The 25,456-nt window shown below is 40.6% G+C and overlaps 1 protein-coding gene across 8 annotated transcripts in view; it reads left to right on the top strand.

The window, feature by feature from the left end:
- The first annotated feature begins 1,126 nt into the window (after nucleotides 1-1,126).
- Nucleotides 1,127-25,456, top strand: part of Rabgap1l (RAB GTPase activating protein 1 like) — a 566,460-nt gene continuing 542,130 nt past the window's right edge. The window contains exon 1 of one of the 8 annotated variants that reach the window (XM_042258405.2): nucleotides 1,127-1,388. Coding sequence is in view for 2 of the 8 variants with exons in the window: in XM_076547796.1 (XP_076403911.1) it covers nucleotides 2,332-2,334 (3 nt within the window). In the remaining 6 variants the exon portion in view is untranslated. Of the gene's footprint in view, nucleotides 1,451-2,313; nucleotides 2,335-25,456 lie in introns of those variants that run through there. The other 7 variants (XM_076547800.1, XM_042258403.2, XM_042258404.2 and 4 more) reach the window with 7 other exon arrangements.

The raw sequence follows: 25,456 nt of genomic DNA, 5'->3' as shown, positions 1-25,456 counted from the left end.
ATCCTAACTTTATTAGGTATCAAAACTTAAAGCAGTCATTGAGTCAGGTCCAGGGTTAGGAAGGCTCTCAGGGTACAGAACTTAACAAAAATACCTTCTGGAAAGGACCCAACAGGGAGGGAAAACCCAAATTAGTTGGAACACTATTGCTGTGACCAAGCATCTGTAGGCATTAACATTAAGAAAAAGGAGAAAAGAAACTTGGGTTTGAAAGCCTTTTGACAAAGGTTACATTTCTCAGGGTAGCTTTTGGATCTGGGTGGACAATAAGGACAGGGCAATAGAAGTATAACAATAGAGAATTTTCAACACAAGAATCCGTTCTAGAGCTCAAATCGCTTGATACATTTAACTCAAACAGTAACATTTACTAAATACTTCCTGTTAGCGCGGTAGAGGTCACCGTAAAAGACACATAAATGAATGAAGTAGGTCTTTCTGGAATCTCTAAAATATTTCACACGTTAAGTTTACATATTTAGGCGCCATAAACCGGAGGAAAAATGTCCTAGGAGTTTCAGGGAATATACAGGTCATTTCTGGCTGCTTGATCTAGAAAGGAAGATAGTCACAGTTCCAAGATCAGTACAACATTTGTGGCAGAAAATAGATACTTCTCTAGCTTATCTGTCCTCCAAAATCTATTCTCTGAAAGCATAAAAAGGTGAGAGACCCTGCTGCCTTCACCCCAGTGTTCAGCGCTTTCCCATGTGCTCATCTGAGTCTGGAGGATCCAATCAGGGGGGGTGCTTCGGGGCACAGAGACACCTTCAAAGGACGAAGAGTGAGAGTCCCGGGGAAGTTAGTCCTCCGAGGTGACTTACAGGCTGCACAGAATGGATATATGTAAAACAGGTTTGTAAGGAAAGAATCTCCTCAAAAGGGAATAATTATCTTAGAACTCAGTCACTCTCGGGGCTGATTGGCAGGCGACCGCGCGCCTGCAGGAGGGTCTCGCGCGCCTCCGCTCCTTTTTTTTTTTTTTTTTTTTTTTTTTTTTTCGGTCAGGTTTGTACTCGGCGCTCTCGGGGCCGAGCGGGGTCAGGCGGGGCTGGGTACGCGCGTGCGCGCCGCCGCCTTCGGCCGAGAAGGCGCCTCCGCCCTCGGGAGCGCGCACGCCGCGCCGAGGGGGGGGGAAACGGGCGCGCGCGCTCCCGCCGGCCGCCTCCTCCTCAGTCCGCCCCCTCCCTCGCCTCTTCCTGCCGGGCGGTCCTCTCCCCTCCTCAGCCCGCTCCCTCCGCCCCGCTCCCTCCGCCCTCCCTGGGCTTCGGCAGCGGCGGCGGCGGAGTGAACGGGACGGGCCCGCCCGACCGCAGAGCTCTGGGCGGCGGGTGGGACTCGGACGCCTGACAGAGTTGTTGTTCCGGCAGCGGCCGCGGAGACGTGAGGTGAGGCGAAGGCGGCCTTCGAGGGGCCCGAGGGCGGCCTGACGGCGGGGAGCCGCGGTCCGGTGGGTCTGGGGGTTCCGGGCTGGTCTAGAGAGGGTCCGGGTGCGAGGCCCGGCCCTGGACCGGGATGCTGGGGGACCAGGGCGGAAGGCATCCGGCTGGCTCAGCGCCGTCGGCCGCCTCCGGGACACCCGGGTTCTCCGGGGGGCTGCTCGTCGCGGCGGGGCCGCCGGGCGGGAGGCGGGGTTGGCGCCCCTCACCTGGGGCGGGGTGGTGGCTCCGGCGGCCGCCGCCTCCCACTGTGCCCTCCTGACATTGCCGCCGCCCCCGCCGCCGGCTGCCGGGATGAGGCTGCTGCCGAGTTCTCGGTCCCAGCAACCCCGAGTCGGGGGGCGTGTGGACAGGGTTATTTTCTTACCTACTTGAAAGCGTCTGTTGGATCCCGTGCCCTTCCCCTTCCTCCGCCCCGCGCACTTTGCTCCGTTCCTGCTGGCGATGCTTGTGGTTTTACTGTCTGGGATAGACTGTTTTTTGGGCAGATCTCTACCTGCAAGAAATGCCCTGCTTCAAAGTTGACCGGGTGGGCCGTGACAGACACCCCTCCACACCCCCGCGCATGTTGTGGGTGCTCCGTGTCTTGATAACTGAGTCAAAGTTTCTGAGACTGGCTTAGTACTTTGCTCTGATCGCCAACGGTACAAGGCTGGGCAGTGCGTCAGCGTGTGGAAAGGGGCCACTGGCCATCAGGGGTGGTGGCCATGGAGCAAGGGGGCTGAACTGACAAGAGTTCGTTTCTGATCTCAAGACAGTTTCCTTCAGGTGCTTGTGTATTCCCTTTGGACTTTTCAGAGTTCGTTATACCAGAAAAAGACTCAAATTTAGCCGATCCTTTTTCAGAATTGATGGTATTATGCAAATAAAATGAATCGCCAACCTTTCGTTGATGGTAAGGATTTGATTGACATGTTTAGTGCTGTTTGAAAACTGTTTTCAAAGTCAAGCCTGCATTTTTGTCACTGGAAGATTTAGATAATTTTAATGCATTTGAATTTTCTTGTGTATGAGAAGAGGTAGATAGTTGATTGTTACAATTCAGAGAACACAATTTCATGAGAAAACCTTTAGACTTTTCTGCTAGTAGTGTTTACATTTGACATGTGCTGCACTTTTGTAGAATAGCCAGTAGTTAGGATCAGAAGATCCAGGCATGAAGTTTGTGGTTAAATTGGAAGTGGATTTTGCTCGTGGAAAATATTAGTTCACAAGCTGCTAAGAAAGGGAAATTGGCTTGTGATTAATTGTCTTGGTTGAGTGCTCTATATGAAACTGACACTGAGGCTGCAAAGAAGAAAGGCTAGATGAATGCAATGTACACATTATTACAAAACTGTACTGCTTGGGAAGCTAGCTAAGACTTTGAGTTAGATTGATGCCCATACTAAATTAGTCCAAGATGTACTCTAATATTACTAAATCATCTGGGGGAGAAAATAGATGTAGTTGTGCATGGCTTATCTGTGAGATATTGCGCAGCTTAATTTGTGCCCTGGGAAGCTGCAAACAAGGTGGTAAGTTCCAGTACTGTTGAGCTCTTGAGGGGCATAGTAAACAATACAAACCAAGTGCAAAAGATAGGACTGTAGACCTGTGAACTTTCTTTCCTTCTCTTTTTAAACATTTCATGAAAAGTTCTGTATATGATGCTTGTGCAGTTCTGAGAATTTTTGGTTGTTTGATCATTGCTTCATGATTTATAACTTTTTTTTTATTATTTGAGAGGCTAGGCAGTTTTTGTTGGTTTATTTATTTATTATTTAATTTTATGTGTATGAGTGTTTTGTCTCCATGTATGTTGGTGCACCCCTTCTGTGCCTGGTGCCAGAGGAGGCCAGAAGAGGGCATCAGATTCCCTGGAACTGGAGTTACAGACCATTTTTAGCACCATGTGGGTCCTAGAATTGAATGCAGGTCCTCTGGAGGATCAGCTAGTGCTCTTAAACTGCTGAGCTGTCTCTCCAGCCTTATTTACTTATTTTTTGAGACAGTCTTAGATGGTAGCTCTGACTGGCCTGAAACTCATTATGTAGCCCACACTGACCTTAACTAAACTCATAGCACTCCTTCTCTCTCAGCTTCCTAAGTGTTGGGATTATGGACATGGACCACCAAGCCCAGCTGTATTTATCTTTGACTGACAAAATATTATTAAGCTTGAGAAACAAGAGTTTTCATTTCTCCCAGCTCATCAGTTCTGAATTTGTTACTTCTGGAAACTCTTTTCTTTGCCTTCCCGGAAACTTGATTTGCTATGTATTTGTTTGAATTCTCAAATACTGTAGTGAAGCTGAAAACCCTAAGACTGGGGGAGTAGTGAAAAGAGGAAATTCTGTTGTTCCAAGTACAAATATTATGGGGGAGAGATTAACAGCCTTCTAGATACTGACTTTGAAGAAAGGAGCAGTTAGGTATCAAAAATCTCTTGTGCAGGAGGTGTAGAACTGGGACTTAGCCTACCATTTTCTTTTTGAAAATTCTTTTGAGATTTCTTCCCCCCTCCTTCTCCTTCCTTCTTTCTTTTTCTTTCTTTTCTTCTTTGTATGAGTGCTTTGCCTGCAAGTATGTACACTGTGTGTGTGTGTGTGTGTGTGTGTGTGTGTGTGTGTGTGTGTGTGTGTGTGTGTGTACCCTGTAGGTGCTGGGACCTCTGTAAGAGCAACATGTGCTCTTAACTGTTGAGCCAACTTTCTAGTCCTCAGCCACCATTCTTTAAGTGGTATGGCGATGAGGATGTTAGGAGATTGAAGTCAATACTGTAGCCTTTGGGAGTCCCAAAACAGAGAGCCCGTCATCCTTATTTTACAAGTTTCAATCAGTTTTTGCATGTTTATAACATCTTTTAAACATTATTTTAAACTTTACTATAAAATACACTGCCAAAACCAAACCAAAACAAGAAAAACATCAGACATTGAGATTAACCAGACCCAAAGTGTAACTTCTTATCTCATATAAATGAATCAGCCTTGGAGTTTGAGGATGATTGTCAGCCAAAGACTGAAGATAGGACTTTTTTTCCATATATATATATATATATATATATATATATATATATATATATATAATATATATATTTTGAGACAGGGTCTTGCTGTATAATCCATTGCAGGCCCCAGTTTACTATGTAACCTAGTCTGGGTTTGAGTCCTAGGATTTCACCACTGCCTGGCCAACCCAGGGATTTCTCCATAGATAATCTTATAGTCATTTGCCACAACAAATGGAAACAGGAAAAACAGTTGAACCTGAGTAATGAAGACATTCTCATTAAAATTTTATTTAAAAAGATTTATTTATATGTATGAGTGTTTTGCTCACATGTCTGTCTGTGCACCACATGTGTGCCTGGTGCCCTTGGAGTTCAGAAGAGGGAATTGTAGTTAAGGATGGTTGTGAACTACCACATGGGTGTTGGGAATCAAACCTGGATTCTCTGCAAGGACAACAAGTGTTCTGAACTGCTGAGCCATCTCTCCAGCCTGATATACTAATTTTTTTGACTTGACTGCTTAGTTTTGACTCTGGAACTAATATTTGAATTGGGTGTAAGTATTCGGACATTAGTGGATCTTAGTAAATAACAGTTAATAGAGTTAAGCAGACTTATGTCTCAACATTTTCTTTTTTTGTATTTTATTTACTTTCATATTCTTATTCAGCCAACAAAATGTCACAATTGTTTGAATATAGCAAGTTCATGCTCACACTGACTCATTTTTGATTATCTTTGGATTTTTAAAATATAGTGTTGGGGGATTTTCCTAGGAAACCTGTAGGCATATTTTTTGTTCATTTATAGTTAGATTTGGGCTAAGATTATTAATGTGCTTGAAACTTTGAGCCTTCTTATTTTATAAATAGTCTTAAAAATAGAAAACACACTTTTTATAAATACTCATGAAAAATCTGGCTACTGGCAGTGTTGTTGTGATAGACATAGTACAGCCAAAAATACATTTAGGAAACTTCTTTGCTCTTTATCCAGTTTAGTAAGCTTAAGTAAAAAGTCAGAAAAGTATTTCAACAAAACTTGCTTTTCTCAGAGTATGAAGTCTAAACAGTAGTTTGTGAATTATGATTTCGTTTGCTTGTTTTAAGCTCAACAAGTACTACATGTCTTTAAGAGTAAATTAAGTAAAATGCTAATTCTAATAGAGGATCTTAGTAATAGAAGTCCCATTGGAAGATGTGAGCTTGTGTTGAAAATTTGGGGAAAATTAGGAATGAATTTTTTTTTTCCTGCACTGGTTTTTCTCTGTAAGCTTCTCAAGTGGTTGGGGGCATTGATACCAGTACCAGAATCATTTTTGTTTTTCATAATATAGGACACTTGGCAAAGGGAGTCATTGGTGTTAGTAGTAGTACCGTGTTAGTGTATTATGTCCTTCAGGCATATGGATCTGAACAAAGGCAGAGAACCTTGACCTTAGCTGATAATTTCTAAACCACACGCCTACTTCCCATAACTCATTTGTCTTACAGTGATATCAATAGGTGTCTGTTATTTTCCTTTTTGAAGAGAGCTATGAATTGCGATGAAGAGACCATGTAACTAAGAATAAGATTTATTGTTTTGTATACATGAAGGATACTGGAGATTGTTATGCTGAGCATTTATTAAACTGTTTTCACTATACTCCAGGGGATAAAATATTGAATATCTTGCTTCTGCGCGCGCGCGCGCACACACACACACACACACACACACACACACACACACACACACACAGACACATACTTGAAAGAACAGTTTGGTGAAATACTCCTTATCTTTTCAGGGCTGTGCTAATTGGCTACTGAAACTTGGAACAGAAATTGTGCATATCTCTTTTTACCTAGTTTTGTGTTTAGTGATATTGTCATAGTCTTGCTTGACTGGTCCTAGTGGAGTTGTTTATACCAGGGACAACCAGCAAATAGTATAAGTTGGACCCCCTGCCATAGCTAATTGTAAAATGTAAAGCACATTACTGGCTGTAAAACACTTGAAATATTCTTTTCATGTCATTTATGAAAAGTTGCCAGTATTTAACTTTCTAATTAATTTTACACTCAAGTAAGGATTACCAGCCTCATTTAAAATAAGCAACACCCCCATGAACATTCCAAATAAATGAACAAATGGATGGACTGACAGACATACAAACTAGTTTAGCATACTTTTCTAATCTGCAGTTGAGCATAAAAAAAAAGTCACTGGGCGGCGGTCGCACACCTTTAATTCCAGCACTCGGGAGGCAGAGCCAGGCGGATCTTTGTGAGTTCGAGGCCAGCCTGGTCTACAGAGCGAGATGCAGGACAGGCACCAAATCTACATGGAGAAACCCTGTCTCAAAAACAAAACAAAACAAAACAAAACAAACAAACAAACAAACAAACAAAAAACTAAAACCCAAGATTGTATGGGTGGTTATTGGTAAAGTCAGGGTTCTGGATTGGTTCTCAGTACCTCTGTTTTTGTCTGCCTCAAAAAGACAGACTTTCACATAGCCAAAAGTTACCTCAAATTCCCCTTGAGATGATCTTGAACTCCCAGTGCTTTTACTTCTACCTCTCAAGTGTGAGGATTACAGACACGCATCAGCTAATAGTGGGCTTCTGTCCTTTCCTAACCCAAGCATTTATTGATTTCAGCTCCAGGACTCTGTTAAGCAGTAAGCAGTTTGAATAGAGATGAATAAGGTGTGATCCTTGACCTTGGAGCCTTCATGCTTATGTGGGGGATTAAATATAGGAATACAGGTATAATGTAAGCCAGAAAGTAACGGGTAGTAAAGAGAAAGTAATACAATAGTTTAGAGAGATGGGAAAAATGACCATAGTTGTAGGGATAGGGAAAGAGGACATTTTCACTGCTTAGAAGAATGGGTAGAATTTTGAACTTGTGAAAATAAAATGACTAGTTTGGAGGGAAACTTACTGGGCCATGAACTTGGGTGATCAGAGGCTTAGAGGCATGGGCAGGGCAGAGTAGTGAAAGAGCTAGGTGACCCTAGTCACCCTCAGATGGTTAAGAGCCTAGAATGTGTTTTTCTTCTGCTTTAGGCTTATCTTTTGTTTTATATCTAGAGTCATCTAGTACTTCTTAGCATTAAGCATGCTTTATATGCTGTGCTCCTGATTAAAACGTGACCTTGAGAGTGGTTAAGTATATTTACAGTAAAAGTTGAAGAGAAAAATTGAAGTGTTAGAGAGAGAGAGAAAAAAAACCAATAACTGGCATTCATTGGTTTTCAATGTGTTTGAAAGACAAAATCTTTTTGAAGATATTAGTGTTTTTCTTTCATTTTGGTTTGTTCAGTAGACAGCATCAAATTGACTATACCAGAGCAGGAAGTAATTTTGTTTTCAAAGATCTTCTAAAATGTGGTTTCTAAATGACTGGGTCTCACATTTTTGAGGCTGTTTCTGGTTCAGGCAGAAAGGTAGTTTTTGAACTACTGGCTTTAGGATTTAGGGCAGCAAGACAGAATTTCATATCAAATCCAGATGGGAGAGATTGAGTGAGTAAGGGTGTTTTGTGTGTTTGTGTATGTGCATGTCTATGTTTCCATGTGTGTATATGTCTTTTAATGTGTTCATATGGGTGGGGATGTGTGTGTAGAGGTCAGAGGTCCTGTATCTTCCCTGATGGCTTGCTTTCCACCTTATGTATTGAGGCAGGGTCTCTTGAACTGAGAACTTGTTGATTGTGCTAGTCTAGCTTTCCAGATTGTTCCAAGGATTATTCCTTGCCTCCATATCTGACCTCTGGGGTTACAGATGTGCTTGACATTTACTTGGGTTCTGGGGACCTCATGTTTTTGTAGCAAATATATTACCCACTGAACTATCTTCTCAGTCCTGAGGGATTGATTCTTAACTCCAAAAGATTTCTGTATTAATTATTGACAGTTAGTATGATTGACCATGTTTTAAAGTATTGTATGGAGTATACCTTGTTATGCAGGGGCACTGGGTGGCTAGAAATGAAGATATCAGACTGAAGCACTGGGGGCAGGTCTCAAGCTTTTCTGTCTGCTGATTTCACACTTAGTGCTTCTAACTAAAACCATGCATAGTTTGAAGGAAGGTTGCTTCTCTTTGACCCTCAAGTTCTGTGAAGGTAAAAGTCTTCTTTAGTGTTGCCCAGGTAACAGCACACACAGGCTTTGATAGCTCATCACTGAAGTGTGTGGAAATTTTTGGAAATCTTGGAATGAAGTTGCTATAGTAAATAACTGCTTGATTGGTAAAACACAGAGTTTTGGGTATGAGCCTTGGTTCCAAAATAAATAAGAATTGTGTCATTGCTAAACTGTTTTTCTCATTTATTTAAGCTTCTGATATGTTAACTATTTTGTTATGTCATTTTAGACAGTTGCAGCTGTCTCATGAACTGTTCTACAAGACAGACAGACAGCACACCCAAAAAAGCTGAGTTTAGATGCAACATGCCACCATACTTTATATAAATTGAGTAGCTGCTTATGTCACCACAGGTTTTTTTCTTTCTTTTTGAGACATAGTTGTAGATGTAACTGTCTTGTTAAATAAACACAGAGCCAATGCATAGATGAAAGCCCAAGAGGTCAGAGCAATAGCTAAGTGCTAAAAACCTTACCCTTCACTGCTGCTGCTGTCCTCCTCAAGGATAAGGTTTTTAGCTCTCTGTGTTTCTTACTTAACAAGACGGTTACATCTACACATAGTAGGTTTTACCAATTTAGATTCTTAAAATTCCTTCAAATTTTCTATCATTTTTTAAAAATAAAATGTGATGTTGATATCCTTAATTTAAATGGTGCTCAGTTCTAAGGTTGTTCACATGATATTAGTTGTTGAAATTTGTGGTGAAAATATGGGCTGCTTGGTGAATGACTGAAAATGTGCATGCAGTTTGGCTCCTTGAAAACTGTTGTACGAAAGTAAGGTAAAACCCAAATAGAGTTTTTGTATTCCAAATTCCTGGGGAAGAAACACATTTTACAGGGCAAGTGTAGAATTCATTAATGTATCAGTGAAAAATTTCTTGATGTCTGTCATACCTTCAATTCAGACTTATTTTTGCATATTATACAAACATACTTTTTAAAACTTTTATTGATCTCTCTTTCTCTACAAGACAGGTCTCTGTGTAACAGCCTTGGCTGTCCTTGAACTTGCTCTGTAGACTAGGCTGGCCTTGAACTCACAGAGACCCACATGCCTCTGCCTCCTGAGTGCTGAGATTAGAAGTGTGCACCATCACTGCCTGCTTTTATTGATTCTTTGTGGATTTCATATCATGTATTCCAATCCCACTTACCTCCCTGTCCCCTTGAGTCTCCTCTTAGCCCTTGCCATCTTCTCCTCCAAAACAACACCAAATTTAGAAGAAAAGCAAACAAACAAACAAAAAACCCCAAACAAAACAAAGAAACAAACAAACAAAAAAAAAAACCAAAAAGAAAAAAGAGAAATCTTGTCGTGGAAGCTGTAGTGTGACCCAATGAGTCACACAGTTTACCCTTTAGTCCACTCATCCTTACTTGCAAGTGTTCATTGCCACGAGTCATTGGTTTCGCTTGAGGCTTCTGGCTTCTACTATACCACAGTTAATGGGTTCTCACTGGGGCAAACAGACTTATTTTTACACATTATACAAGCAGCAAACATTTTTTTTTTTTTCCCTGAGACAGGGTTTCTCTGTGTAGCTCTGGCTGTCCTGGAACTCACTTTGTAGACCAGACTGGCCTTGAACATAGAGACCCACCTGCCTCTGCCTCCCAAGTGCTGGGATTAAATTCATGTGCCATCATCACTTGGCTCAACAATTTTGTAAAAAATTTAGACCAGTGGTTTTCAGTTTTAAGGTTTAAGAGGCATATAACCCCAACTTTTTTTTTTTTTTTTTTTTTGGTTTTTCAAGACAGGGTTTCTCTGTGTAGCTTTGCGCCTTTCCTGGAACTCACTTGGTAGCCCAGGCTGGCCTTGAACTCACAGAGATCCGCCTGGCTCTGCCTCCTGAGTGCTGGGATTAAAGGCGTGCACCACCACCGCCCGGCTTAACCCCAACTTTTAATAAGCCATGTTGTAGAGTGTTTATCCTATACTTTAAGATGAATTTATTAAGAACTTTAAAAAAGTGTAAATGGTTCTGAGAACGGTTACTAGATGTATGTGTGTTGTATTTCAAGACAGCAACTTACTGTGTAGCCCGGACTGGTTTCAGAGTCTTTAACCTTCTTTCTGCCCCAGCCTCTTGTGTATTGTGATTACAGGTGTATACCATGACTCTTGGCTCCGTGTTACTTTCAATGGTTTTTGTTGCTGTAATTGAGTAGGTTATTTTTCTTGGTATACTGTGATTAGAGTGTATTCATAAATCAATGAAAAATTAACTGTTGCATGGGGCCCTATACATATGTTGGCAGACAATATGATTTCTGAGGCTCCTTTAGAGCAGTCGTTCTCAACCTTCCAAATGCTGTGACCCTGTAATACAGTTCCTCATGTTGTGTTGACCCTCAACCATAACATTTTTTTTGTTTCTATGTCATAACTGTTATTTTGCTTCTGTTGTGAATCGTTAATATTTTTGGAGATAGAGGTTTGCCAAAGGGGTTGCCACCCACAGGTTGAGAACTGCAGCTTTAGTGTTGTTTAGTGACTTAGCAGCTATTTGCCAATAGACTTCATCAATCTTTCCTCATGAAAAGATATATAGTCTATCATTTTAAATCCTTGTTTTATCTTTGTTCCACTATCACTAGTCGTGTTTGGAATCATGTTTTCCTTTGCTTCTGATCTATTACAAAGAAACATTATCAAGTCACAGTGAAGAGTAATTTAGTCAAATGTCTTACTTTCTCCAACCTTTTACACTGCCATACCTCAACACTACCCTTGATCATAGCTAAAAGGCTGAGAAGCAATCCACCTTCATATTGAGAGTCTACTTTAACAATAACTAAGACTAACATTAGCTTCCTAGCAAGGCTAATGGAAAAATAGAATTAGATATCATTATTATTTAAATCTTAGGTTCACTTATTTGCTATACTGGTTAGTTTTCATTTAGACACAAACTAGTCATTTGAGAAGAGAGAACCTCTAATTGAGGAATTACCTCCATGAAATTGGCCTGTGGCTTGTCTGTGGGCCATTTGATTAATGATTGATGTGGGAGAGCCCAGCCCACTGTGGGCAGTGCAGCCATTGTGCATGTGGTCCTGGGTTGTGTAAGAAAGCTGGTTGAGCATAAGTGAAAGAGCAAGCCAGTAGGCAACTTTCCTCCATGGTTTCTGGTTTAGGATCCTCTCTTGATTTCCTGTCTGGGCTTCCCTCCATGATGAATTTTGACTTCTAAGATGCAATAAATTCTTTTTTCTCCACATCGCTTTTGGCCACAGAAAAGTAACCAGAACATTTGCTAATAAGAAGTGATTCTGAAGAAACTTACTGCATGGGTTCTGCAACTTAGTTTTCGTTGACTCTAGGTATCTTAGTTTTCTTTTAAGTTTCTGACACATATATTTCTTGTCAACATTGTCATTAGTTTTGATAGGTGAAATAGGTTTTACCTGTCAATTTCCCTTTTTAGGTATGGATTTCATTAGATTTTGGGCTTTGTTCCATTGAGGTTTATTTTTTTTTTAAACCTTAGCAATTTTTCTGCTTTTTGGTATTTTTGCTTTGACAAAGATAAAAATAGTACCTTTTACTGACAGGTGTCATAGCAGATGTTTTTTAAACCTAGCACTAAGGAGGCAGAGGCAAGAGAACTGCTTCAAGTTTGGGGACAGTGTGATTTCGAGTGAGATCTAGACTAGCAAGGGACACATAGCAAGACCATATCTCAAAAGAGAAAAGCAAAGGAAACAAAACAAAACAAAAACTTCAGAAAAAAAGGAGAAATTATTAGTTGTTCATTATGGAGGGAGAGGAATAGTTGTTAAGGTATAAATAGCTAAGAGCATTTTTGGTTTTGTGGAAGACAATGTAAGTGGAATTCAGGACCTTAATTCTTGGTGTAGTGCTGCTGTGAGATTCAGACAGAATAAATTTTAGGTCAAAGTTTCTTTTTTGTTCTGTGTATAAAAATAACAAGCCAGCATTATTTATATCAGAGTAGTTATTATATAAGATGATATACATTATACAGTTAATCTTTTTTCCTTAGATTTATTTATTTTATGAGTATGAGTGCTTTTCCTGCATGTATGTATGTACACCATGTGTGTGCCTGGTGACAACAGAGGTCAGAAGAGGGTGCCAGATCCCCTGGATCTGGAATTACAGATGGTTGTGAGCCTCCATATGGGTACTGGGAACCAAACCCAGGTCCTCTGCAAGAGCAATAAGTGCTCTGAACCTCTGAGCTATCCTATAAGTAAGTGTATGAAGTAGGAACTACTACTTCAACACTACTACTATGTGTTGCTAGTTTGCAAATCAGAAAGTGGTCTTAAAGAATTCTAGCAACTTACCTAAGATCACATAGATCATTATAGAGCTTTCTTACTCCTAAATTTGTCCCATATTGACTGTAAGCAACTTCTCTGTATTGATTACTTGTAAACAATCTTGATAATACTTGTGGTAGTTTGAATGTAATTGGTCCGCATAAGCTCATAGGCAGTGGCATTATTAGGAAGTGTAGCTTTTTTGGAGTAGATGTTGTCTTGTTGGAGAAAATGTGCCACTGTGGGTTTGGGCTTTGAGGTCTCCTTTGCTCAAGCTGGGCTCAGTGTGACACTTAGACCACTTCCTGTTACACGTGTCAAGATGTAGAATTCTCAGCTCCTTCTCCAGCATCATATCTGCCTGCATTCCGCCATGTCACACCATGATGATAATGTACTAAATCTCTGAAAATGTAAGCCACCTCAGTTAAATGCTTTTTCTTTATAAGAGTTGCCATGGTCATGGTGTCCCTTCACAGCAATAGAACACTAAGACACATGCCTTTACCTATTTTATAAGGAGTGGCCATATTCATTTTATTAGATCTTATCTGAAATTTTGTATTGTGTTAAGTTTTAATTAATGATCAATAGTACCATAGGATAACAAATGAAAATTTGAATGACTCTGAGATATAGAAGACATATTTTCTGTTTGTGTAGAGGATCAGTGAATAAAATGAAGAGGAAGACAGAAATATAAGGGTGTATCAGACAAACATGAATTAGATGATTTATAATATTTTGAGTTCCTTCTTTTCTAAATCAAGAGTATTATATCTAAGTGATATTAGGTGGCCTATAAAATTCTTTCATCATCAATAGTTCATGAGTCAAAAAAGAGAAAATAATATAGATAAAGAAGGACAACATTTATGAGTCTGTCTCCACCTTCCTCTTCTCTATTTTTTTTTTTTTTTTTTTTTGGTTTTCCGAGACAGGGTTTCTCTGTGTAGCTTTGTTCCTTTCCTGGAACTCACTTGGTAGCCCAGGCTGGCCTCGAACTCACAGAGATCCGCCTGGCTCTGCCTCCCAAGTGCTGGGATTAAAGGCGTGCGCCACCACCGCCGCCGCCCGGCCCTCTTCTCTATTTTGTATGCATGTCTGATTACATTTGTTACTGTTAGAAACCACTATGACTTTTTGGTTTTTCAAGACAGGGTTTCTCTGTGTAGCCCTGGCTGTCCTGTAGACCAGGCCAGCCTGGAACTCAGAGGTTCATCTGCCTCTGCCTCCCAAGTGCTGGCATCAAAGGTGTGCACCACTGCCATCTGGCAACCTTTGATTTTCTTAAAAACAATCCCTCTATTCCAGATATACAAAGTTAGAATAAGTGCAGAGACAAGATGATGTTAGTCACATGAGTCTTCAGTCCTGATATTGTGTGAATTGATAAGCCACTTTTGATAACAAGTGATAGATTGTGATTGTAAAATTTGTTAATGTTTTTCCATTTTTAAGCCATCCTTAAAGGAAATCGCATATGAGGGTGCCTCCTGGTAGCCCAGCAGAACCATTTAAATGGATTTGTGTTTTCGCCAACAGAGAACTGGTAACTTTTGAGATTAGTAGACATGTACTTGATTTGTTCTCCAATTCCTGGCAGAAGGAGTTTGCTTTTTCTTGTCTCTGTTGCTCAAGTTTGTCATTGATTGGCTTCATGTAATATTTGATTAATATCTCATAGGCTTCTTCTTCTTTTTTTTTTTTTCCTAGATAGGGTTTCTCTATGTAGCTTTGGAGCCTGTCCTAGAATTCACTCTGTAGCCCAGGCTGGCCTCGAACTCACAGAGATCCGCCCGCCTCTGTCTTTGGAATGCTGGGATCAAAGGTGTGGCCCTCCCCCCCAGGCTTCTTTTGTGAAACTGGTTTCATGCAAGTTCATTATAATATCAATGCCAGTGATTATTGTACTTTGGGCTTCAGGGCCTTCATTGAAGGCATTTCTACCAATGAAAGCCATCAGTGCTGCCTTCTTCCAGCAGATTGACTTCTCCATCTCCAGGCATATCCTGTTGGCCATCTCTAGGTTCTCATTTCAGAGGTCATCTGACTGTGTTGGATGAGGCCTAGGAGGTGACAGCAATACTAACTTGGACCTCAGAACTCAAAGCTGCCTAGTGCTTCCTGAGCATGGCTGGGGGATGAGTTGGGTAAGGTGAGGAGGAAAAAGGACTCCTTTTAATGTTTAGTGCTATGTAGAGATGTACATGTAAACAAAGTTTTTGGATACCTTTTTACTAATTTGGTTCTTTGGCAGTTTTATACACATATATAATGCATTGTGATTATTTTCTCCACTACTCTATCTTTTCTCCCTCATATTTCTTTTTTTTAAAGATTTATTTATTTATTATGTATACAGTGTTCTGCCTGCATGTATGCCTACACGCCAGAAGAGGGCACCAAATCTCATTATAAATGGTTGTGAACCACCATGTGGTTGCTGGGAATTGAACTCAGGATCTCTGGAAGAGCAGCCAGTGCTCTTAACTTCTGAACTATCTCTCTAGCCCTTCTCCCTCATATTTCTGTCACCCTCACCCCCTACAAATTTTACAATCACGGAGTTGGGGATTTAGCTCAATGGTAGAGCGCTTGGGTTTGGTTCTCAGCTCTGGAAAAAAATTTTTTCTACAATCACTGTCATTGATTGGCTTTCAGATTTATGACTTTTGGTTTTGTTTTTGACCCATTTAGTTTATCCAAAGCCATCTGTATGACCATTGGGTTGAGCCCGTTGGAGTCTGGTGAGACCATCAGTGGATGCACAACAGAACACAGTGGTTCCCCTTCTTTCAAAATCCGTTAGTAGCAAATAGTTCATCAGTGAGGGATAGGGTGCCTTGATCCTTTTCTCTATCCATGGCTGGCTGTTGACAGGCCTATTCATCATGTGCAGCTGTAGTACAGCAATCCACAGTTGCTGTGAATTCATGACTATAATGGTTGTGTTGTGCTTAGAAACTGGCATTTTGCTGCAGCTTGTCTTTGTGTTCTTGATCTTATATTATTTCTACTCCCTTGTGCTGATTAGTTTTTGGCAACTTGACACAAACTAGATTCAACCAAGAAAGAACCTCAGTTGATGAATTCCTTCATTAGATTGGCCTGTGTGCACATCTGTGGGGCATCGGGAATACCCAGCCTACTGGTGGGTGGTGCCACCCTGTGGGCAGGTGGTTCTGGGTTGTATGAGAAAGCAGGCTGAGCAAGCATGAAAAACAAGCTAGTAAACAGTATTCCTCCATTGTTCTGCTTCAGCTCTTGCTTCCAGGTTTCTGCCTTGAGTCCCTGCCTTGACTTACTCCAATGATGGACTATAGCTTGTAAAGTGAAATAAACCCTTTCCTCCAGAAGTTGCTTTTGGTCAGTGTTTTATCACAACAATGGGAAGCAAACCAGAACACCCCTCTTCCAGAATGTTCTTCAGCCTTAGAGAGGAATATATAACTGTCATGTTTCAGGCTAAGTCCTCAATCTTCACTTAATCTCAGCACCTTGTACAGCTGGAAGTCTCTGCATTCACTACTGTTCAATGGAAAGAGAGGCTTCTCTGATCAAGGCTTAGAATAGCATTTTTTTTTGTATAAACATAAATATGTGGAAGGTGGTTGGATGCAATGCCAATATAGCTAAATGTGGCGGTTTTAATAGGCTCATATATTTCAATGCTTAGTCACTAGGGAGTGGCACTATTTGAAAGGATTATAAGGATTAGGAGGTGTGGCTTTGTTGGAGGAAGTGTTTCACTGAGGGTGGGCTCTGAGGTTTCAAAAGCTCATGCCAAGCCTAGTGACTCTTTTTGCTTGTGGACAGAATCTCTCTCAGTTACTTCTCCATCATCATACCTGCCTTGCCATCATGCTCCCTGCTGCCATGTTCCCTGTCATGATGATAATGAATTAAGCTTCTGAAACTGTAAGCAAATCTCCAGTAAATGCTTTATTTATTTATCCATCTATTTATTTGTTTATTTTAAATAAGACTTGCTGTGGTCATGGTATCTCTTCACAGCAATGGCACAGTGACTAAGACACTAAATAACAGTATTAAGTTAACATGCTAGGGTCTATCTATGACCTCCCTCACCATGGGATTTTGACTGGGGTTTACAGTATAGACAAGAGTTCCCTCCTTTTGAGCAGACCTCAAGTCCAGTCAGAGGGTGGTTGGTTATCCTTATGACTTCCATGCACTGTTACAAAAATGGCCAAAACCTGGCGGGTTGATATTGTAATTCATAGGGTTCACAGCTGGGTAAGACATTGATGGACTTTGTTCTCCAGCAGCCTGCATAGGTAGGCTTTCTTTCTTTTCTTTCTTTCTTTTTTTTTTTTTTTCCCGAGACAGGGTTTCTCTGTGCAGCTTTTCGCCTTTCCTAGATCTCGCTCTGTAGACCAGGCTGACCTTGAACTCACAAAGATCCGCCTGCCTCTGTCTCCCGAGTGCTGGGATTAAAGGTGTGCGCCACCACCGCCCGGCAGGAGGAAGCTTTTCAGCTCAGTTGAATTTCTGTAGGCTATGCAATCAAGGTATATGTTATATTCAATAGTTTTAGCGTCTGGGTTTTTTTTTTTTTTTTTTTTTTTTTTAAGAGACAGAGTTTCTCTGTGTACCTTTGGCACCTTTCCTTGAACTAACTCTGTAGCCCAGGCTGGCCTAGAACTCACAGAGATCTGCCTGCCTCTCTGCTTCTGGAGTGCTGGGATTCAAGCAAGGCATGCGCCACCACTGCCTGGCCTAGTTATTTTTTAAATTATATTTTTTCTTTGTTCTTGAGAATTTCATACTTTTATACAATGAAATATCATACGTACCACCATTTCCCTTTCCCAGCTCTCTCCATATCCTTCCAACATGTCCCTTCCCAACTTTATGCCTCTTCACCACTTTTTTTTTTTTTTTTTTTAAAGATTTATTTATTTATTATGTATACAGAGGAGGGTGCCAGATCTCATTACAGATGGCTGTGAGCCACCATGTGGTTGCTGGGAATTGAACTCAGGACCTCTGGAAGAGCAGTCGGTGCTCTTAACCTCTGAGCCATCTCTCCAGCCCTCTTCACCACTTTTTGATAACTCATTAAGTCCAGTTACTCTTGTCAATATGTGCATGGATATGAGGTCATCCACTGGAGCATGGGAGACCTACCAATGGAAGAATATCCTCAAAAAAGGATGATTCTTTCTCCAAGAACTAATTGGCTGCTGGGAGCACTTTGTTAAGGATTAGGGCTTGTAGAATACCTTCCCCATTCATGTTAGAATTTAAGATGGCTTTATTTTGTGCATGTTATCAACAAATGTTGGAGTTGAGGAGTGTAATAGCCATGTGTTCTCCAAAAGACAGCATTTCACTGCATTTCTCCTCATTCTCTGGCACTTAACATTCTTTCTACCTCCTCTTCCATGCTATTCTTTAAGCCTTTGTGGGTTGGAGTAGAGGGAGGTGTTATAGATACGTTCCCATTTAGGGCTGAGCCCTTAGTCTCTTACTCTTAGCACTTTGACCAGTTATGCATCTGTTTTAGTTAGTGTTTCTATTGCTGAAACACTGTGACCAAAAGTAACTTGGGGAGGAAAGGGCCTATTTCATTCACTCTTCCATATAACAACAATTTGTCATAGTCAGGGTTACTATTGCTGTGATGAAACACCATGAACAAAACCTAGTTGGAGAGGAAAGGGTTTATTTGACTTACACATTACTGTTCAACATTGAAGGAGATCAGGACAGGAACTCAAACAGGGCTAGAACATGGAAGCAGGAGCTGATGCAGAGGCCATGGAGGAGTGCTGCTTCCCCATGGCTTGCTCAGCCTGCTTTCTTTGGTGCCTCCCACATCAATAATTAAAAAAATGCCCTACAGGCTTGCCTACAACCTTATCTTATGGAAGCATTGAGGTTCCCTTCTATTAGATGACAATAGTTTGTTTCAAGTTGGCATAAAACTAGCCAGCAGCACACAGTTCATTGTAGAAAGTAGGTAGTGTGGGAAATCAGACAGGGTGGGAAGCTGGACCTGATGCAGAGGCCATGGAGGAGTGCTGCTTACTGGCTTGCTCCTTATGGTTTGCTCAGCCTGCTTTCTTATAGCCCCCAGGGCCACCAGCCCAGGGTGATACCACCTTCAATGGGCTGGGTACTCTCACATAATCACTAAGAAAATGCTTTACAGGCATATCTAAAGCTAGATCTTATGGAGATATTTTCTCAATTGAGGTTCTTTCTTGGGTGACTGGTAGCTTTGCGTCAAGTTGACATAAAAACCAGTCAGCACAGCATCTCTGCACTGATTGCTGGCCATTGCAAAGAAAAAAAAACTTTCTCTAACCAAGGGTAAAAACAACATAGGTCTATTATAGTGAATATAAACATCAATATTTAGAAGGTGATTTGATAACATGTCCATTTAGAAAAATAACAACAGCAGGCTTTACCTTAGGGCCTGTGACCTCCTCAGCCATTGGCTTTTGAGTAGGATTTCAATACCAGCGATGAAATTCCCTTTTATGCAGTGGGTCTCAAATCCAATCAGAAATTAGTTAGGTACCTTGAACAGTCAGGCCACTATTGGAACAGTAGATACATGTTGCTTAGAAGGTCAGCATTATAAGATGAAGAGTTCATTGACAGCTAATATCACTGATGTCTTTTCTTCCCTAACAGCCTCTATAGCACCTTCTAACACCATGAAAGCTAGCCAGCAGGGAGGAAGTTTCCTGGTCAGTTTGAGAATGATTTCTCTGTCTTATAGCCAGAGAGACACCAAAACTTTCATTCATTTATCTATTGATAGATGCCTTTAGGTTGTTTCTACTTTGAGAATAATGTTGCAGTGTGAATGCAGATCTCTCTAGGATGTTCTAATTTCATTTCACTTGGCTGTATACCAGGAGAGGGATTCCTAGGCTAGATGATGTTTCTGTTTTATCTTCCTGTATTGTTTTCCATATTGTCTGTACCAACTTATATTCTACCCATAGTACTCAAAGGCCCCTTTTCTTTTATACCCTTACTAATGCTGTTTTGACAATACAGCTATCCTAGTAGGGGTGAGGTAATAACATATTGTGGTTTTGATTTAATTTCCCAAGCAATTAGTGATATTTAGCAACTTTATACATACCTGTTGTCCATTTTTGTGTTCTTTAGAAAATATCTATTTAGGTTTTTCATCTATTTTTAAATTGGCTTTTAAAAAAAGTTGTGTTATAAACATTTTAGATTTTAACTCCTGTATATATAATATTTGGTTTACAAATATTTCTTTCCTTTCCATAGGCTGCCTTTTTATTTGTTGGTGTAGAAGCTTTTTAGTTTGATGTGGCCCCTTGTTTACTTTTTGTCTTCTTTGCCTGAGCTTTAGCTGTGCTATTCATCATCGTTGATGTCTATGCCAGTGGAAGAAGCTTTTCTTTTGTGTTTTTTTTCCCCTCAAAGAATTTTACAGTTTTAGTGCATATTTTTAGTTCCTTAATCTATTTTAAACAGTTATTCTTTAAATGCCAGTTTTCTTGCACTTATATTGAATGAAAGCATATAGTTGCCTAAGTAAAATGCATGCACGCCCCCGCTTCCCCCCCCCCCCCCCCCCCCCCCCCCCCCCCCCCGCAAGGTTTTCTCTGTATAGCTTTGCGCCTTTCCTGGAACTCGCTTTGGAGACCAGGCTGGCCTCCAACTCACAGAGATCTGCCTGGCTCTGCCTCCTGAGTGCTGGGATTAAAATCGTGCATCACCACCGCCCGGCTGCATGCCTTTTTCTTTCCTCTACCTTTACTTAAAGATATATTTTGAGAGCTGTACAGATGGTTCAGTGGTTAAGAATACTGGTTACTTTTCTACATAACAAGGTTTAACTCCTAGCACCTACAATGTGGTTCACAACCTTCTAACTCTATACACAGGAGAGCCAGTGCCCTTTCCTGGCCTCTGCAGGCAACAGGTACATGTGTGGTACATAGACATACATTTAGACAAAACACTGACACGTGTAAAATAAAAAATAAATAAATAAGGCAAGATACAATATGTTTTTGGGTGCAGGTGGGTAAAAGAGCTTAGTAACATGTTGCTATATGTTTGGTACTTAATACTTTTCTTATGAGCTTCTCCTTAAGTTTGGATTTCCTGAGTGTGCATTTTCAGAAGAAAGTTAATATTATTATGAATTTGAAAGGTCATTGTAGTTTTATGGAGTCTTAGAGCTTTATGGATTTTTATGCAGTTGATTTCATTCTCTGTCATTGTTTTATTCCATAAACATTTATTAATAAGACAATATATGGATTTTGTGGTAGGGAAGCAGAGATGAAAGATTGACGACAAGCTGACAGTCATGTTGGGGAAACTGCTGTGTAACAAGGGTGAAGTGTCTTTCAATAAAATTTCAGAGGAGCATGCATCCTTATCTGTGTTCTAGTTAAGGTTCCTTGCAGTATTGGAGTTGAGTTTAGAGAAGGCAGGAGGAATTACTTTGGCAGTTATATGGAAATTTGAAGTAGTATTCTGTTCATCTAAACCTGGTGGTAGCTCTTCATCTTTCAGAAACAGTGCAAAAGCTTCAAAAAGGTATTTAAAAAATGGATATGAATGAAATCCTTAGGCCTTTCCCTGAGACTTTGCTTATTTTTATTTTATCTATGATGCTTGCTGTTTTTAAGGTAGTAGGTTAGAAAGAAGGCTAATTTAGAAGCAGTGAGATGTTGCCTTAAAGATTGCACAAAATTTGTTTTTGTGATGGGTACTAGTAGCACAATCTCATTTCATTTCAGGAGTAACAGAAGTAGTGATTTTAAATCTTGCATCTAGACTATTGATGTGGATGGTATAGACCATGGCATCTGTGTCAATACAGCATCAATACAGCAGTTGTAGTGATATAACTGGGCACGTTGAAACGTGATTTTGGGCATGTTTTTGTCTATATGGCTTTTATGATTCTGGTTCCTTGCCTTTCTGGTGATTTAAAAAATAGTGCTTATAGTTTTTCTAAATAACAAAGAACTCTGACTGAGGAACCCACTTTAGAAGGATTATATAATTTTTTATATTTTTACTATTATTATTATTATTATTATTATTATTACTATTATTATTTTCTTTGTGCATACACCAGGATCTTCATGTGGAGGTCAGAGGACAACTTGCAGTAGTCAGTTCTCTGATTCCAGTATATGGATCCCAAGTATTGAACTCATATATCAGCTTGAAAAAAGATGTCTTTACCTATTAAGCCATCTCACTAGCCTCTGGAGGGATGATTTAGATCAGACGTTGGACTCAGTAACTTTTAAGGACCTCTTTAATTTTGCAATCATATTAGTCTATTCATTCTTTTTTTAACATTGAAAACAGATTCTTTTCTCATACAAAAATTCCTAATTATAGTTTCTCTTCTTTCTACTCCTCCCAGTTCCTCCCTGTCTTCTCTCCTCCCCTCTGGATCCACTTCCTTTTTGCCTCTCATTAGAAAACAACAGGCAGCGGCGGCGGTGGCGGCGGCAGCGGCTGCTGCTGCTGCTGCTGCTGCTGCTTCTCCTCCTCCTCCTCCTCCTCCTTCTTCTTTGGTTTTTTTTGAGACAGGGTTTCTCTTTGAAGTTTTGGTGCCTGTCCTGGATCTCGCTCTGTAGACCAGGCTGGCCTCAAACTCACAGAGATCCACCTGGCTCTGTCTCCCAAGTGCTGGGATTAAAGGCATACAGCACCACCACCCAGCAAGAACAGGCTTCTAAGAGATAACAACCAAATATGACAAAAATAAAACTTAATAAGATGAAGCAAAAACTATCATATCAAAGTTGGACATGACAACCCAACAAGAGGAAAAGGGTCCCAAGGGCAGACACAAGGCCTACTTGTTCTCACAGTAAGGAGTATAAAAATACTAAGCTAAGGGCGTTGGAGAGATATCTCAGTGGTTAAGAGCACTGGTTGTTCTTCCTGAGGACCCAGGTTCAATTCCCAGCACCTACATGACAGCTCACAACTGTATACAGTTCTAATTCCAGGGAATCTGACACCTCACACAGACGTACATGCAGGCAAAACACAAATGCACATAAAAAACTAATAGCTATAATAAATATGCAGAGGGCCTGATGTAGACCCATGTAGGCCCTGTGTTTGCTGGTTTAGTCTCTATGACCTCATATGTTCCTTGCTTAGTTGATTCAGAGTGCCTTGTTCTTCTCATGTCCAGATGTAAGAGCACCTGGCTTTTACAGTCTTTCTGCCTCCTCTTTGGCAGGATTCTCTGAACATTGAGAGGAGGGATTTGATGGACACCTCCAATTTAGACTCTCTCCACATAATATCTGCTTGTGGGTCTCTGCATCTGTTCCCATCTGCTGCCAGAGGAAACCTCTGTGATGACGACTGGACAAGGCACAGATCTATGAGTGTAGCAGAATATAATTAGGAATCATTTTATTGAATTTTTTTTAAGACCAGTAGTATTTGATTTTACCCTATGTCCCTGGGCTATCTAGTCTCTGGTTCTTGGTTACCCCAGCAGTGTTGGATATAGGTTCCTTCTTGTAGAGTGAGCCCTTAAGTCAGACATTGGTTGGCTACTCCTGAAAGTTCTGTGCCACCATTGCTCTAGCATACTTTGCAGGGAGGACAGAGTATAAGTCAAAGGTTTTGTGGCTGGATTGGTGTCTACATTTCTCTTTTGGCTACCCTATTTTTAAAATTGAATTATTTGGGTTTTTTTTTTGATATCTAGTTTCTTGAATTCTTTATATGTTTTGGATAGTAGTCCTCTGGCGGATGTAGAGTTGTCAATAATCTTTCCCATTCTGTAGGCTGCCAATTTATCCAATTAATGGTGTTCTTTGCTTTATAGAAGCTTTTTAGTTTCATAAGATCCCACTCATTATTGATCATACTGCCTGTGTCTATTGGTGTTCTGTTCAGAAAGTTGTCTCCTGTGCCAACATGTTCATGGCTATTCCCACTTTCTCTTCTATCAGGTTCAGTGTTTTTGGTTTTATGTTGAAGTCTTTGATCCATTGTTGAGTTTTGTTCATGGTCAAGTAACCACACTACCACTGTGTTAGTTATTTTTCTCATTGCTATGACAACATAACTGACAAAATTGACTTAAATAAGGAAGGGTTTATCTTGGCTTCATACAGTCGTCATGACAGGGAAGGTATGGTGGCAGGTTAGGAGGCAGCTTGGTCACATTGCATTTATAGTCAGGCAGCAGAGTGTCATGGGTGAATGCTTTACTGCTCAGCTCTCTTTCTCCTTTTTTATTCACTTCAATATCTCAACCCATGGAATGGTACTCCTCATGTTTAGGGTGGGTCTTCCCACCTCAGTGAACCTAATTTGGGTAACCCCCACAGGTACACACAGAAGTTTGTTTCATGATACTCTAAATCTCATCATGTTGGTAGTTTAACTACCACAAACATCTACTTTATTACCCCTTCAATTTGTGGTAACCAAAGATAACTGTCTTTAAATTTTGGCACTCAAATGGTAAAAATGTCTGCTTTAAGATGTTCAACCAGAGGGGTATGCCTTTAATCCCAGCACTTGGGAGGCAGAGGCATGTGGATCTCTGAGTGCAAGGCCAGCCTGGTCTACAAAGTGAGTTCCAGGACATCCAGGACTGTTACACAGAGAAACTCTGTTTCAGCTCCCTCCCCCCTAAAAAAAGATAGTCTCTTGTAGCTCCGGGAGGGTTGGGGTAAAGTAGGACGATAGCCTTTCTCTCTTTAGCCTCCTCTTCTTTGTTATATTTTACCATGATTGCTTTCTTTGAGCTCATAGACTCCTCTGCTAGTTTTTCTAGGAATGAGAAACCTAGCCTCAAAGTTGAACTTGCTGCGTAGCTGGGGCTGATCTTGAACTTCCAATTTCTCTTGACTCATTCTCCCAAGTGTTGGGATTACTGTGTACATGCAAATCTCTTTTTCTGTAGAGAGTTCTAGAAGACAAATTCTCCTGTCTTCTACTATATTCATACTACTGCAATATGTTGTTTGAGTTGAAATGTGTAAAGAAAAGCTGGCTCATAAGTAGTTTAAAGGAGGAGTATTTTACTAGCTATGATAATGTTGATATTTTTCTTTGTTACCACATGAGAATTCTACAGTGGATTGTTTTTTTTAAAACTGTTTAAAGATTTATTTATTTTGTGTACATGAGTGTTTTGCCTGCAGGTATGTATGTGTACCACCTGTGTGCTTTATAGCCTCATAAGTCAGAAGAGGCAATCAGATGGTCTGGAACTGGAGTTAGGGATGGTTGTGAGTCACCATGTGGTGTCCTCTACAAGAGAACTCTTTATCATTGAGCCATTTCTCAGCCCTACTTGTTTGTTATATAATGGTTAGTTACTATGTGGAATTTGATATCTTACTAATAAACTGTTTTTAAGACTTATTTTATTTTGAACTTTGTATAACTGTGTGTGGGCAGATGCCCTTGGAGAGTAGAGGTATTAGATCATCCTGGAGCTAGAGTTACAGATGCCTAGGAGCTGCCTGATGTGGGTGCTGGGAATCAAATCCAGGTCTCCTGGAAGAGCAGCCAGTGCTCTTAACTGCTGAACCATCTCTCCAG

Source organism: Peromyscus maniculatus, chromosome 11 (assembly GCF_049852395.1).
Source record: "Peromyscus maniculatus bairdii isolate BWxNUB_F1_BW_parent chromosome 11, HU_Pman_BW_mat_3.1, whole genome shotgun sequence".
Classification (NCBI taxonomy): domain Eukaryota; kingdom Metazoa; phylum Chordata; class Mammalia; order Rodentia; family Cricetidae; genus Peromyscus; species Peromyscus maniculatus.
Note: the sequence above shows the minus strand (reverse complement) of the source record. Positions and strands in the feature narration are given on the sequence as shown.